Below are 14,501 nucleotides of genomic sequence, written 5' to 3'. Positions count from 1 at the left end.
ACAACAATAACTTGCATTTACATCGCACCCTTGACCCAGTAAATTTCCCAAGATTCTTCATAAGGATGCAATCAGAATAAAATTGACACTGAGGCACAGGGGGAAACTTATGGGATTGGTGACTAAATTTTTGGCCAAAGTATTTCAAGCCATGTGTTAAAGCAGGTGAGATAGGCAGAATGGTTTAGGGTGGGAATTCCAGAGCTTAGAGTGTGCTTTTGACTACTTTAAACACAGTCACCAAAGCACAGTAGGGACATAGAAATGCACAATTAGCATGTTTGGGAGAGTCACAGAACTTGAGGGTCTTTTGAGTTGGAGGAGTTTGGAGAAATAGGGAGTGGCGCAGCCTTAGAGTGATTTGAACATAAGGAGAGCCAATATAGACCGGCAAGAAGAGAAGTGATGGTTGATTGGGACTTGGTATGAATATTTGCGTCAAACATGTGAACTTTCCTTTTACTCCCAGTGATTTACTTTGGCAATGGATGGAGCCCAAGGAGAGTTGAGGGCAAACAATGTCCTCCTGGATTCTATCTTTTACCAAACAAGACCTGCATTGGTGAGTCCTACATGAAGACTAGTTTCTCTTCCTTTCTTACTCTGTGATATATAACCAAAAAAATTAACACGAGACAGCAGCAAGATTTTTGAGAAATACATCAGTTGGAGATACGGAAGGGATGCGGGGGGCGGGGCGGTGATTTTCCACCCCATTTTTGGCAGGTAGGAATGGCGGCAGGGGAAGAGAATCGAGAGGGAGTCCCATGCCGGTGGTATTTTCCCACTCAATTGTCCCATCCCCGCCGATGACAAAATGGGGTTCCCACCATGTAAAGCCGGGAACCCCATTAGCATACGTATACCAGCCCTTCCCACTGTATCATTCCCCTCCCACCCACCCACGTACAGATCTCCCCCACCCACATCTGGATTAAGACAGAGTCAGAGATTGGTAAGGGGATAAATGGTCATGGGGGAAAGGTGGGAGAATGGGGTTGAGAAAGTTATCAGCCATGATTGGATGGTGGAGCAGATCTAATGGGCCGAATGGCCGGATTCTGCTCCAATATCTTATGGTCTTTTGTGACGTCACATTGGTAGGGTTTACGAAAGGTTTTATAAAATGGGGAATTGTTGAATTGAGCACATCGGGGGTGCTCAGTTAAGTACAGCCCCAGTAGCGAGAAGGTCATGCCCAGGCAGTACCCCAGCATTCCCGACACTGCCTTTGGCACTGCCAGAGGGGCTTCCATTTGGGATGTCTGTGAGTGTGTGGGGAGAGGAAGGATATTGTGGGGGTGAACGGGGGGGTAGATGTCCTGGGTAGATGAGGAACTGGGGATCATTACCTGGGAGGTGGAGGAGGGTGGGGTCCCTTGTCTGGGAAGATGGGGTGTGTAGCGTGTCCATGGCAGGGGCTTCATTTTTTTTGATCAGGGTGTCCTTTTGAGAGTCTCTGATATGAAGCTGTGGGATGTGCTTCCTTTTTTTAGGCAAAGTGTTGGAAAATATGGCAGAAAAGGCTGCACACCTCTTGAAAAATGGACAATTGCACCCACAAACTTTCAATGAAATGTAAGGTGATTCATTTTGCTGGGAGGACTAAGGAGGTCATTGCTCTCTTGTGGTCCAGCATCACAGCCTCTAAATCAGGAGCTTTGGGCTCAAGTCCCACCCAGGGATGCGATGGCCACACAGATGCATTTATAACATGGCCAGACAGGTTGATTCTCAACGTGTAAATCTTTCCCATACGCCAATGACGTATTGACAATGAGAGTAGGTCAGACTGCTGATCATCTGTGCTTTGATGTCAATCATAGAATCATCGGATTCCTACAGTGCAGAGGAAGGCCTTTTGACCCATCGAGCCCGTACCAATCCCACTCAGGCCCTATCCCGTGACCCCACGTATTTATTCTAGTCTCCCTGAAACTAAGGGGCAATTTAGCATGGTCAATCAACCTAAACTGCACATCTTTGGAGTGTCCAAGGAAACTGGAGCATCCGGAGGAAACCTGTGCAGACATGGGGAGAATATGCAAACTCCACACAGACAGTAACCCAAGCCGGGAATCGAACTCAGTTCCCTGGCACTGTGAGGCAACAGTGCTCGCCACTGTACCACTGTGGAGAAGTGCCCCTCAAGCTACAGCTACTACCGACCTTTTCCAGAAAAAGCCAGCTATGCAAACAGACATAAACACATGTTCTGTCTGCCTCGCGTGTTGATAGACCTGAGAGAGTCTCTAACCTCTTGGAAGGCAAGAAACTAAATGGAGTGGTGGAGCAAAGGCTTCTGGAAATGGACACACATAACTCAGAAAACATTGCTGATCAGGCCTTTAAAGTGCAAAGAAAGAGAATAAGGAACTTGCTAGCACATGATGATTGAATCATATACAAATAATGTACTTAAGATGAAGGTTGTTGCAGGCATGAGGGGAGGGGAATACGTTGGCGATATGTAATAGAGTGTGGGGGAGACTTGTGTGGTGCACAGACATCACTGCAAATCAGGTTTGATAAAATTGAAGGATTATCAATGTGACTGTACACAGTTTATTGAAATGAAGGCACATTCAAACAATGAATCTAAAATATTTACCATTCCCTGGAGATTCACCTGAATTTTTGCCCATGGTACTAGTTCGTAATCCCTTGTAACCACCAAGAAAAAAGCGTTTGCATTATCTGCTATATGTGTTAGACAGTGCTCCTGCACTTGCAGTGAGTAACACGATATACTAAGTATGTAGGAGAATAAATTTCAAGAGTGTCAACAATGATGGGTTTTGTGGTCACTGATGCTAAATAGAATTTAACTCCTTCATGGTTTGCGTATTAATCACTCTGCCCAGTGGAGAAAAGTCTATTGTTTGCAGTCACTACTGTTCTGGATTGGCTCTTCGATCATGGACTCTAAGCGTGGGACTTGGTTCTTAAACGGACTGGAGGCATGGAACCTGGAACCTGCTTCACACTTGTTTAGTTGTACTATATCTGAACAGGTTACAGAGTAGGCATGTCGCTCCTAGACATGATTCCAACCTCTCTCTCTTGAGAGAGAAAGAGAGAGAGTGTAACACATGATTGATGAATATCATTGATATATCATCATCTACATGGCACATTAACAAATCCCACCTGCTAACCCTTGTACCCAGTATCCACTATGGACATACTTCATAGTTGAAATGAAATAAAGTGCGAGGCATCTATTAAAGACCGCCTTATCATAGAAATCATAGAAACCCTACAGTGCAGAAGGAGGCCATTCGGCCCATCAAGTCTGCACCGACCACAATCCCACCCACGCCCTGCCCCCACATATTTACCCACTAATCCCTCTAACCTGCGCATCTCAGGACTCTAAGGGGCAATTTTTAACCTGGCCAATCAACCTAACCCGCACATCTTTGGACATCCTTATATTTAAAGAAAACAGTCTCATTGATAAATGTCCACTTAATACATTTAAACCCCTTATCAAGTACTTGATCCATTATAAACATAAACAATTGCAATCAGAATGTCACATCAAAGACAGCTAATCCCTTCACAACCTCTTGGAGATATCAATCAAACTGTGAATTTATCGGCCTCCAGCTCTGATAATGATAGGTTGTGAAAGAAGTAAAGCATAAATAATATGATGCTAATAGCCCTTAATGCTCTGCTAAACAAATTACAAGAGTCATTTTTTTTCAACTCAGAGAAACATGTTTGTTTCTTGTCAAAACTTAAAGGGTAGGGGATTTAAATAACTTGACAGCTTGGCAATTCCATAGCTTTTTTCCACGTTTTATGAGCACTCACGTCAAATCTTAAAAATCGTAAGTCACACACTATGCGAAACGGACTTCACTCTGGAGAAAATGGGGTCTGTTTGAACTCAGCAACACTGGGATTGGGTTTCCTCCGTGTGTGAGTCACACTCCACTTCCTTTCCCCTCCTGACAAAAATAAGATCTGTTGGTAATAGGAGGCGTGACTTCCAGATCTGGGGTCCCGGCGCCATTTTGGATAAGGCGCAGTCTCCATGACTCCGTGAAAGTCCAAGGATACAATTTTCCCCCAAAAATTCAAAGGGCAGGATTTTCCGACCACGCTCACCCCAAAACTGGAAAATCCCACCCGGGATCAATGGACCTTTGCATGGTCCACCCCTTGCCCACTACAATTCCTGTGGCGAGTGGGATGGGAAATCACAAAAGTCTGAAAACCGGAGTGTTCCACTCTGGTTTTTTCACAGAGCCACCCCACGTAATTTTCCCACACTGTCAATTCTTTTGGCAGTTGGGAGTTTCACGCAGAGTTCCCTCTTCCCTCTCATCCTACCGACCTCCTCCCCATCCTCCCCTGTCTTGCTCAGCCCCCCTGTCTGGCTGTACCCCCATGAAGCCCTACCCCCTCATGCCCCACCCTCTTGGCAATGCCTGGTGCCCGGCAGACAGTGCCAGGATGGCTGATGGGCGGTCCCAGGGTGCCAGGCTGGCACTGCCAGGGTCCACCACCACCTGCCCCCAACCACCTAGGAGGCCTCAATGACCCCAATCCCACTGGTGAGACCATCACTGCCGTTGGTGAGGACCAGTTGTGATCCTCGCCAGAGAGAATCTCCACCTGCAAAGTCGGAGGTCTAAGTGAGCCGGACAATAGCATCCTGAGCTCACTAAACAGATGTTAATGAAGCTATAAATATTTAAGTCCGCTTTGTGCCCTTTCCTGGCATGTCGCTGATTAGTCAATAAAAATGGCCTGGGAGGATCGTGACCGGCCTGACACCGCTACTCGACCAGCGTAGCGGGGCAGAAAGATGTAATGGGGAATAAGCATGATTGGGCTATTGAGTTGAACGATCAGCCAGGATCGTGATGAATGGCGGAACAGACTCGAAGGGCCAAATGGCCTCCTCATGCTCCTATCGTCTATGTTTCTATGGTCGCGCCTCTGGTGTTCCCAGCTGAAGTCGAAATCGGAAGGAGGATTTTAGCACAGCAGCACTTTACACTATTATCATTTCATAAACGATACTCCCCTCTCTAACACCAAAAGAGAGAAAAACCCATTGGTTCCCAAGTGACCCTTCATTCAACAAAAGGGAAAAAGAACCTTCTAATCCTGACCTTCGTCTTTCCAAATGACAATGAGTGCGGTGATGATGCGTATACTCAGAGGCAAGGTGCGGCACAAACACAGAATATCACAATAAAGCTGGGGATTACTACTGTACATGTAAGAAAGGGTACGTCAACCTATCAGGAAAAGTTTTCTTTACCACAAGGACAATCTGCCATGGTCATAGAGTCATAGAGGTTTACAGCATGGAAAGAGGCCCTTTGGTCCAACTTGTCCATGCCGCCCTTATTTTTTTTTAAACCCCTAAGCTGATCCCAATTGCCCGCATTTGGCCCATATCCTTCTATACCCAAATGGTAAAGAAATTGTTCACATACCATGCTTTTCTCTGTACAACTTGAAAGTATGCATGTATTTTTCCTCTTTGTCCAACACCATTATTGATAAGTACCTCCATTTGATTTCAATGTTGAAAATCTACCTCACTAATTCATTTATTCTAATCTTTTAATTACCTCTTTGAATTCAGCTTTTTTTAAATTTTGAAGGCTTTGGTAAAAAGACATTAAACTCGATCAGTCAGTGGTCCCTATCGCACAGAGAGCTACAACTTGTGCTTCCTGAACCTTGTCTGCATCAGTCAAACAGACCTGCATTTTGTAAAGCACCTGTCACAATCTTCAGTGTCCCAAAGTGGATTGCAGCCAATGAAATACTTCTGAAATCTAGGTCACTGCTGTATTGAGAAAATGCAGCAGGTAATTTATGTGCAGCAAAGTAAGCGATGGGACGATAATAACTCCAGGAGTCAGCTGTAAACGAGCAGTGTTTTATTGCACAAAATAAAATAAAGCAAAACCACAAGCCTATGGTGAACACAAACAAATCCCAACCGGGACAATGCAATAATGGACCCACTCCAGGTCTTGCTTTATATAGGGCTCGGTATACGATCTCCACCTGGTGAATTAATTGCCAATCCCCAGGGAGCTCGTAATCAATAAGTCTTACAGGGAGGTCAATCCGTGATTCCCCATGCAAGTCCTGGGGGTTATTTCAGAGACAATAACCAGATACCGGTAATTTTTATTTGTAGGGTCGGTTGAGGAATAAGAAACTGGGGAGAACTCCCCTGCTCTTCTTTGGCACAGTGCTATGGAATCTTTTAATATTGCCCGCCCTCATTACAGTATTGGAGTGTCAGCTTAGACGTTACATTCAACCTTCTAGAATTGTCTAATAATCGCAATACTTAATCGGTTGTAAAGTGCTTTAGGCCTTCCTAAATTTCTGAAAGGTGCTCTAAAAAGGAAAGTCCTTCTTCCTCTTCAATTTGTTTAGAAATGGAACAATACCAGTAGCAAGATCCATTCCCCTTGCCAATAAATACAATGTCACACTTTCTCCAGGTATCTTCTCTGTAACAACCATATTAAAAAGTGCAAATTATTTTTCCAGCATTAATTTAAGGAAGTTCAATGCATTCAGAAGCAAAATGTGAGTTGACTGGTCTTGCTAAGACAGGAAACATCTGTATATTTGAGAAAGTTACGTAGTGTGGCAATTAAGTGTTGTCAATAGATGTATAAAAAAATCTAGGGCAGTGCTGTGGCACAGTTAGCACTGCTGCCTCACAGGGCCAGGGACCCAGGTTCAATTCCGACCTCAGGTGACTGTCTGTGTGGAGTTTGCATGTTCTCCCCGTGTCTGCGTGGGTTTCCTCCGGATGCTCCAGTTTCCTCCCAGAGTCCAAAAGATGTGTCGGTTAGGTTGATTGGCCATGGCAAATTGCCCTTTAGTGTCAGGGGGATTAGCAGGGTAAATATGTGGGGTTGTGGGGAAAGGACTTGGGTGGAATTGTTGTTGGTGCAGGCTTGATGGGCTGAATAGCCTCCTTCTGCACTGTAGGGATTCTATAACTCTATGATTCTAGATCAAGAAAGTGGTAATCAGCCAATATTGACGAGGGGTCATGTTAGAAATGCATTCTCCAGGCATGAGGTTTTCCCCAATGGGACCACATAGAGTGAGAGAGATTCCCCCACCATTCATTGTAATGGACACCATATCCCATGACACCTTCAACCAATCCCCAAGAGGTACTCCCAATGGTCAATCGCCTCACTGGAAATACAAATTAGTCAAGTTTACAAAGTGGATTCCCACTCATGCAATAATTGAGTTACACTAAGGAGGAGATTAATAACCTTGCTTATTGTTTTAAACTTGTTTCAATGAAGACTGCAGGAGGGCATGCCAAGAGCAACACCAGGCACACCTGAAAATGAGATATCAACCTGATGAAGCTGTAACACAGGAACGAACAGCATGACAGCAAGTAATAGACAGGGCTAAGTGTTTCCACAAACAATGGATCAAAACTCGGCAGTTACATCCAGTGGCGAATGGTGGTGGACAATTAATTGATTCAATGAAGGAGGAGGCGTCACAAATAAACCCATCCTCAATGATGGAGGATCCCAGCATGTCAATGCAAAAGATAAAGCTGAAGCATTTGCAACAATCTTAACATAAGAACATAATAAGAACGTAAGAACTAGGAGCAGGTGTAGGCCATCTGGCCCCTCGAGCCTGCTCCGCCATTCAATAAGATCATGGCTGATCGTTTTGTGGACTCAGCTCCACTTACCTGCCCGCTCACCAGAACCCTTAATTCCTTTACTATTCAAAAATGTATCTATCCTTGCCTTAAAAACATTCAATGAGGTAGCCTCAACTGCTTCACTGGGCAGGGAATTCCACAGATTCACAACCCTTTGTGTGAAGAAGTTCCTCCTCAACTCAGTCCTAAATCTGCTTCCCCTTATTTTGAGGCTATGCCCCCTAGTTCTAGCTTCACCCGCCAGTGGAAACAACTTCCCTGCTTCTATCTTATCTATTCAACCAGAAGTGCGAAAGCGGATGGTCCATCTCGGCCTCCTCCGGAGATCCCCAGAATCACAGATGCCAGTCTTTAGCCAATTCAATTCACTCTTCGTGATATCAAGAAACAACTGAAAGCACTGGATACTGCAAAGGCTATGGGCCCTGACAATATTCCAGCAATGGTACTGAAGACTTGTGCTCCAGAGATTGCTGCATCCCTAGCCAAGCTGTTCGAGGACAGTTACAATACTGGCATCTACCCGTCGATGTGGAAAATTGTCCAGGTTTGTCCTATACACAAGAAACAGGACAACCCAACCTGGCCAAATCAGTGTACTCCAAATCATTATTAAAGAGTTGGAAAGGGTCATCAACAGTGCTATCAAGTGACAGTTACTCAGCAATAACCTACTCACTGAGGCTCAGTTTAGGTTCTGGCAGGGACACTCAGCTCCTGAACTCATTACAGCTTGGTGCAAACATGGCCAAAAGAGCTGAATGCCAGAGGTGAGGGAACTGTCCATGACTTAGACCAAGAATGTCATCAAGGAGCCCTAGCAAAATTGGAGTCAATGGGAATCAGGGGGGAAGCCCTTCACTCATTGGAGTTATACCTAGCACAAATGAAGATGTTTTTGGTGATTGGAGGTCAATCAATTCAGTTCCAGGACATTCCTCAGGGGCAGGAGTTCCTCAGGGTAGTGTCCAAGGCCCAACCATCTTCAGCTGGTTTATCAATGATCTTCCCTCCATCATAAGGTCAGAAGTGGGGATGGTCGCCAATGACTGCATAATATTCAGTTCATTTGTGACTCCCCAGATAGAGAAGCAGTCCATGGCCAAATGGAGCAAGACCTGTGCAACATTCAGGCTTGGACTGACAAATGGCAAGTAACATTCGTGCCACACAAGTGCCAGGCAATGGCCATCAGCAACAAGAGAGGATCAAACCATCACCCCTTGACAAACAAATGGTATAACCATTGCTGAATCCCACACTATCAATATCCTGGGGTTACCATGAAACTGAATTGGACCAGCTATATAAATACTGTGACTACAAGAGCAGGTCAGAGGCTGGTAATTCTGTGGTAACTCACCTCCTGACTCCCCAAAGCCTGTCAACCATCTACAAGGCACAAGTCTTGGGTGTGGCGGAATACTCTCCCCTTACCCGGATGAGTGCCACTCCAACAACGGTCAAGGAGCTTGGTACCATCAAGGGCGAGGCAGTCCAATTGATTGGCACTTCATCCACAAACATTCATTCCCTCCACCACCAATGCACAGTTGGAGCAGTGTATATCATCTACAAGATGAATTTCCAGGAACTCACCAAGGCTTCGTAGGCAGCGCCTTCCAAACCAACGACCTCTATTCTCTGGAGTGACAAGGGCAACAGATGCATGGGAACATCACCAATGCAAGTTCCCCTCCAGTTACCCACCATCCTGACTTGGAAATAGATCACCATTCCTTCACTGTCACTGGGTCGGACACCTGGAACTCCCTTACAGACAGTACAGTGGGTGTGTCTACACCACAGGGATTGCAGCAGTTCAAGAAGATGACTCAACACCGCTTTCTCAAAGGCAATTAGGGATGGGCAATAAGTGCGGGCTTTGTGCTACACGTGAATGAATATTAATAAGGAATATATCAGTATCTCTTCCCAGCAAAATACTTGCTGTTCACGATGTTGAATGAGGTTTACATTCTGAGTTTGACCTCTCTAGAAAGTGAGCCATGGCACAGCGAGGTAAATGTCAGCGGAACCTCTCATTAGGCAGAAGCTAGAGCAGGGCTGAAAGATGATCAGTACTTGAAGGTGTTCAGGGAGATTATTTGATTATTTTGCACTGATGAATGTGAGACAGACCCATGTGGCTTGAATGCAGCAAGCATCAACATATCTGGAGGTTTTCACTGCAGCTGCAATGATGGATTTGTCTCAACCACTGGGGTACCTACCTTTACCAATAAAACAAAGACTCAGTGCCGAGGTAAATACTATTCTGATGGAGAAACAACATCTAAAATATCCATTCATATTTCAGTAAACACTCAGTGGTGCAGCGGCATGGTAGCACAGTGGTTAGCACTGCTGCTTCACAGTGCCAGAGACCCGGGTTTGATTCCTGGCTTGGGTCACTGTCTGTGTGCAGTTTGCATGTTTTCCCCGTGTCTGCGTGGATTTCATCCGGGTGCTCCGGTTTCCTCCCACAGTCCGAAAGATGTGCTGGTTAGGTGCATTGACCCGAACAGGTGCTGGAGTGTGGCAACTAAGGGAATTTCACAGTGACTTCATTGCAGTGTTAATGCAAGCCTACTTGTGACATTAATAAATAAACTTTACTTTACTTTTCAGAATGGTCCCAGGAGCTTGCTTCGCCTCAGCTTTCTCCATGGCAATGCCTGGACCAATCAAATTCCACTTGCCAGCCAATCAGCGATTTTGTTCTCTGCAGTATAACCATATTATGGCCCAGGTTTAAAGAACTGATTTTTATTCCAGATTACGATGAGTGTGAGACAGACCCGTGTGGTTTGAATGCAGAATGCAACAAGTTCAGAGGTTTCGAGTGCAGATGTAATTGATGGATTTTTCCCAACCACTAGAGAACGTATATTTAACGATAAAGCAAAGACGCAGTGCCGAGATAAAGACTATTCTGCTGGAAAGTCAATATGTAATTCCTGGGATGAGATGAGATGGTGAATAAATTAAGCCCAGGTTCCCCGGAGGTTAGCAGAATGAGAGATGATACTATTGAAACGTGTATGTTTCTCAGCAAGCTTGAGCAGGGTGGAAGCTGAGACACTGACTAGAGCTTCAAAGAATTAGGCATGATGATATCAGGGTGATTTTGTATATATGTTATATATATTATACTGCAGCGGCTTTACAAGGCTCTGGTCAGACCACATTTGGAATATTGTGAGTAATTTTGGGCTGTATCTAAGGGAGGATATGCTGACCCTGGAGAGAGTCGAGAGGAGGTTCACAAGAATAATCCCGGAAATGAAAAGCTTGACGTACGAGGAGTGTTTGCGGACTCCGGGTCTGTACTCGATGGAGCACAGAAGAATAAGGGGGAATCTCATTGAAACTTACAGAATACTGAAAGGCCTAGATGGAGTGGACGCGGGGAAGATGTTTCCAATAGTCGGAGAGACTCGGATCCGAGGGCACAGCCTCAGAGTAAAGGGACGACCCTTTAGAACCGAGATGAGGAGGAATTTCTTCAGCCAGCAGGCGGTGAATCTGTGGAATTCATTACTACAGAAGGCTGTGGAGGCCAAGTCACTGAGTGTATTTAAGACAGAGATAGATAGGTTCTTGATTGGTAAGGGCATCAAAAGTTACAGGGAAAAGGCGGGAGAATGGGTTTGAGAAACTTATTAGCCTTGATTGAATGGCGGGGCAGACCCGATGGGTCAAATGGCCTCCTTCTGAACTGTCGGGATTGTACGATTCTATGAAGTGCCAAGTGACCTACTCCTGGACTTGAGTTGGAAGAGCAGCCATGATTATATTAAATGGTGCATCAGGTACAAATCTTACCGCACATATTTTTTATTTTCTTAGATCTCTATTAAAGCCTGTAACCTTCTTTCTCTTCATTTCAGATGACAATGAGTGTGGTGGTGACGAGTATACTACAGAGGCAAGGTGCGGCGCAAACACAGAATGTTACAATTCACCTGGGAGTTTCTACTGTACCTGTAAGAAAGGATACACCAACCAATTAGGAACAAATAACTTTACCTCAAGGACGAACTGCCGTGGTGAGCATAATTTTATATCGATTCTTTCAATGCTTGACTTTGTGGCGTGATAGGGGAGTTCATGCATTCTTTTCAGTGCACTTCGCACCAGTCAAAGGGTGAAAGGTCATGGGTCACCGTTCTACAACTTTTAGTCCTGCATTCTTGGCCTGAACTGGGAGCACTGAATGAATCCATGCTGCATCTAAATGAGCCAATGGCTATTAAAGGCCCACCATCTTCATCCATTGGAAGTCAAGTGTTTGGCAAACTGTATTCGCTGAAGGAGTTTGATTTTCGCTGCACTGTTGTCACCCACGTGCCTGCAAGTGGTGATCTATGCTGCGTGTTCCCCCACGGGCGTCAAAAGAGTCAAAGACAGGCATGATGGGAAGCTTTTCCTCCATGCTCTAAAGTTATGTTTGGGGTCTTTGACTCAGATTTGAGAAGTTGCCAGAGCTGGCCGAGTAGTGTAGTCCCCCTTCCTTGCCTTACCCCCACCGCACCACCCTCATGTCACTGTTAGCAGTGGAACTATCCGAAGTGGGATGGCCAGTTGGCAGCTCTATACTGTTACCCAGTGAACGTCTGATCCACCAAAGGTCCAATCTTGCAGCGAAGTGATCCTGAGTCATCAACCACGTCTATATCGCCTGGAGTTTAGAATGTAGAGAGGTGATCTCATTGAAACTTACAAGGTTCTGAGGGTGGATGCTGAGTTTCCACTGGGGGCAGGGGTGGGGTGGTGGGAGGGGGTGGAATCTAAAACATGGGGGAGGGGCACAGTCTCAGGATAAGGGGGCCAATCATTCAGGACTGAGATGAGGAGAAAATTCTTCACTCAGAGGATTGTGAATCTTTGGAGTTCTGTACTCCAGAGTATTGCAGACGCTCCACCATTGAATACATTTAAGGCCGGAATAGACAGATTTTTGATCTCTCGGGGAATTCTGGGATATGGGGAAGGTGGGAAAATTGGGTTGAAGATCAAGATCGGCCATGGTCGTATTGAACGGTGGACGAGGCTCGATGGGCTGAATGGTCAACTCCTGCTCCTACTTCTTATATTCTTCGGTTCAACTCCTCATTTGAGTTTGATCTTCAACGAGACGTTGGTTGAACATCATTGGTCCGACTAGCAGTTGAGAGGAGTTCTGTTGTGTCACAGTTGGCAATTACAGGATTATCAAACGTTCTTCTTCATAAGTGATTCAGGCTTAAATTTCCCTCGGGGATCCATTACTTTTGGCTTGTGATTACGCTGCACACATTCAACTCACTAATAGGCTCGCAAACAAATTAGGTTCATAGAATTATAGAATCCCTACAGTGCAGAAGGAGACCATTCGGCCCATCGAGCCTGCACCGACAACAATCCCACAGAGGCCCTAAACCCTGAAACTGGTGAACAGTGAACCTGTTGTTTTTAAATCAATAGATTAATGATCACCATTAGACTTTTAAATACCAGATTTTTCTTGAATTCAAGTTTCACCATCTTACAAAAGGAAAAAAAAACAATTTGAATCAGTATTCTTACTTCCTAGTTTTGTTTTTAAATCATTTTAACCTATACAAGACTCGTTCTCTTGCTTCCCGTTTCTTACTGCTTTTTTTTCCCTTCCACCTTAGGTGGGATTACAAACCCTGTGTTTCTGGATTGCTAACCCAGTAACAATACCGCTGCACCGTTGCCTGCCCCAGGATTCAAACCTGGGGTTTCTGGGTTGCTAGCCCAGTAACAATACCACTGCATCATTGCCTCCCCCAGGGTTAATGGCACTGAATACAGGCCCACCAAGATATACCCGAGATTGGGAGTGCAGACAATCCAAAGATGCAGAAATAGCACTTCATTACCCAATCAGGAAAAAGGTGTGTAGCAAAGCGATAACAACAGGCCGGGATTCTCCAACCTCGCCTGCAGCTGGGATTTTCCAGTCCCGCTGCTGTGAATGGAGCACCAAATTCTCCATTCTCACCAGAGGCGAGTGAGACTGGAGAATTCCGGCCAACATCTTCATTTTGCACCTTTTAATGCGCTTAAAGTATCCCAAACTACTTTCCAGAAGTCTTGTCAGCCTAAAGTCTGACACCAACACACTCGAGGAGAGATTAGGACATGTGGCCCAAAAGCTTGGACAAAGAGGTCGGTTTTAAGAAGGGTCTTCCTGAGGGAGACAGAGGCGGGGAGGGAATTCCAGGGCTCAGAGCCTAGGCGGTGCATGGCGTCACTCCCGATGATGGAGCCAATTGAAGCTGGGATAATGGCGAAATACTGCGGATGCTGGAATCCGAGACAAAAACAGAAAATGCTGGAAAATCTCAGCAGGTCTGACAGCCTCTGTGGATCAGAGCCAACGTTTCTTCATCAGAGCTGAAGGATGTTAAAACACAGGCGACAATTTTAACCTGGGATCCAATGTAGTTCAAGGGTGGTGAGTGAATGGGATTTGGTGGGAGTTAACATAGGGAGAAGCAGAGCTTTGGATGAACTCTGCAGAACTTTATGGAGGGTACAAGATGGGACGCAGGCAAGGAGGGCATTGGAATAAACACGTCTGAGTGTAGCAAAGGAATGTGGGAGGGTTTCAGGAGCAGATGAGCTGAGGCTGAGATGGGCAATGTTACAGAAATGGAAGTAAGTGATCTCGTTCAAAGTTGTATTTTTCACTGGAAAATCGACCATTGTTATCCATTTCTGATTGTCCCGGAGCAGGTAGTGTAGAACTCAGGAAATCAAGAGGGCAAAAAGGGAACAC

The 14,501-nt window shown here is 45.4% G+C and overlaps 1 protein-coding gene across 1 annotated transcript in view; it reads left to right on the top strand.

Annotated features, from left to right (window-relative positions):
• Nucleotides 1–469: 469 nt before the first annotated feature.
• LOC144488338 (adhesion G protein-coupled receptor E3-like) overlaps nt 470–14,501 on the top strand; it is a gene marked incomplete at its 5' end in the record, with an annotated part of 80,490 nt that continues 66,458 nt past the window's right edge. The window contains 2 exons of the mRNA XM_078206389.1: nt 470–562; nt 11,602–11,760. Of these exons, the coding sequence (XP_078062515.1) occupies nt 470–562; nt 11,602–11,760 (252 nt within the window). The remainder of the gene's footprint in view (nt 563–11,601; nt 11,761–14,501) is intronic.

This window comes from Mustelus asterias, unplaced genomic scaffold, assembly GCF_964213995.1.
Source record: "Mustelus asterias unplaced genomic scaffold, sMusAst1.hap1.1 HAP1_SCAFFOLD_1476, whole genome shotgun sequence".
Lineage (NCBI taxonomy): Eukaryota > Metazoa > Chordata > Chondrichthyes > Carcharhiniformes > Triakidae > Mustelus > Mustelus asterias.
This window is presented reverse-complemented; position numbering and strand designations above follow the sequence as displayed.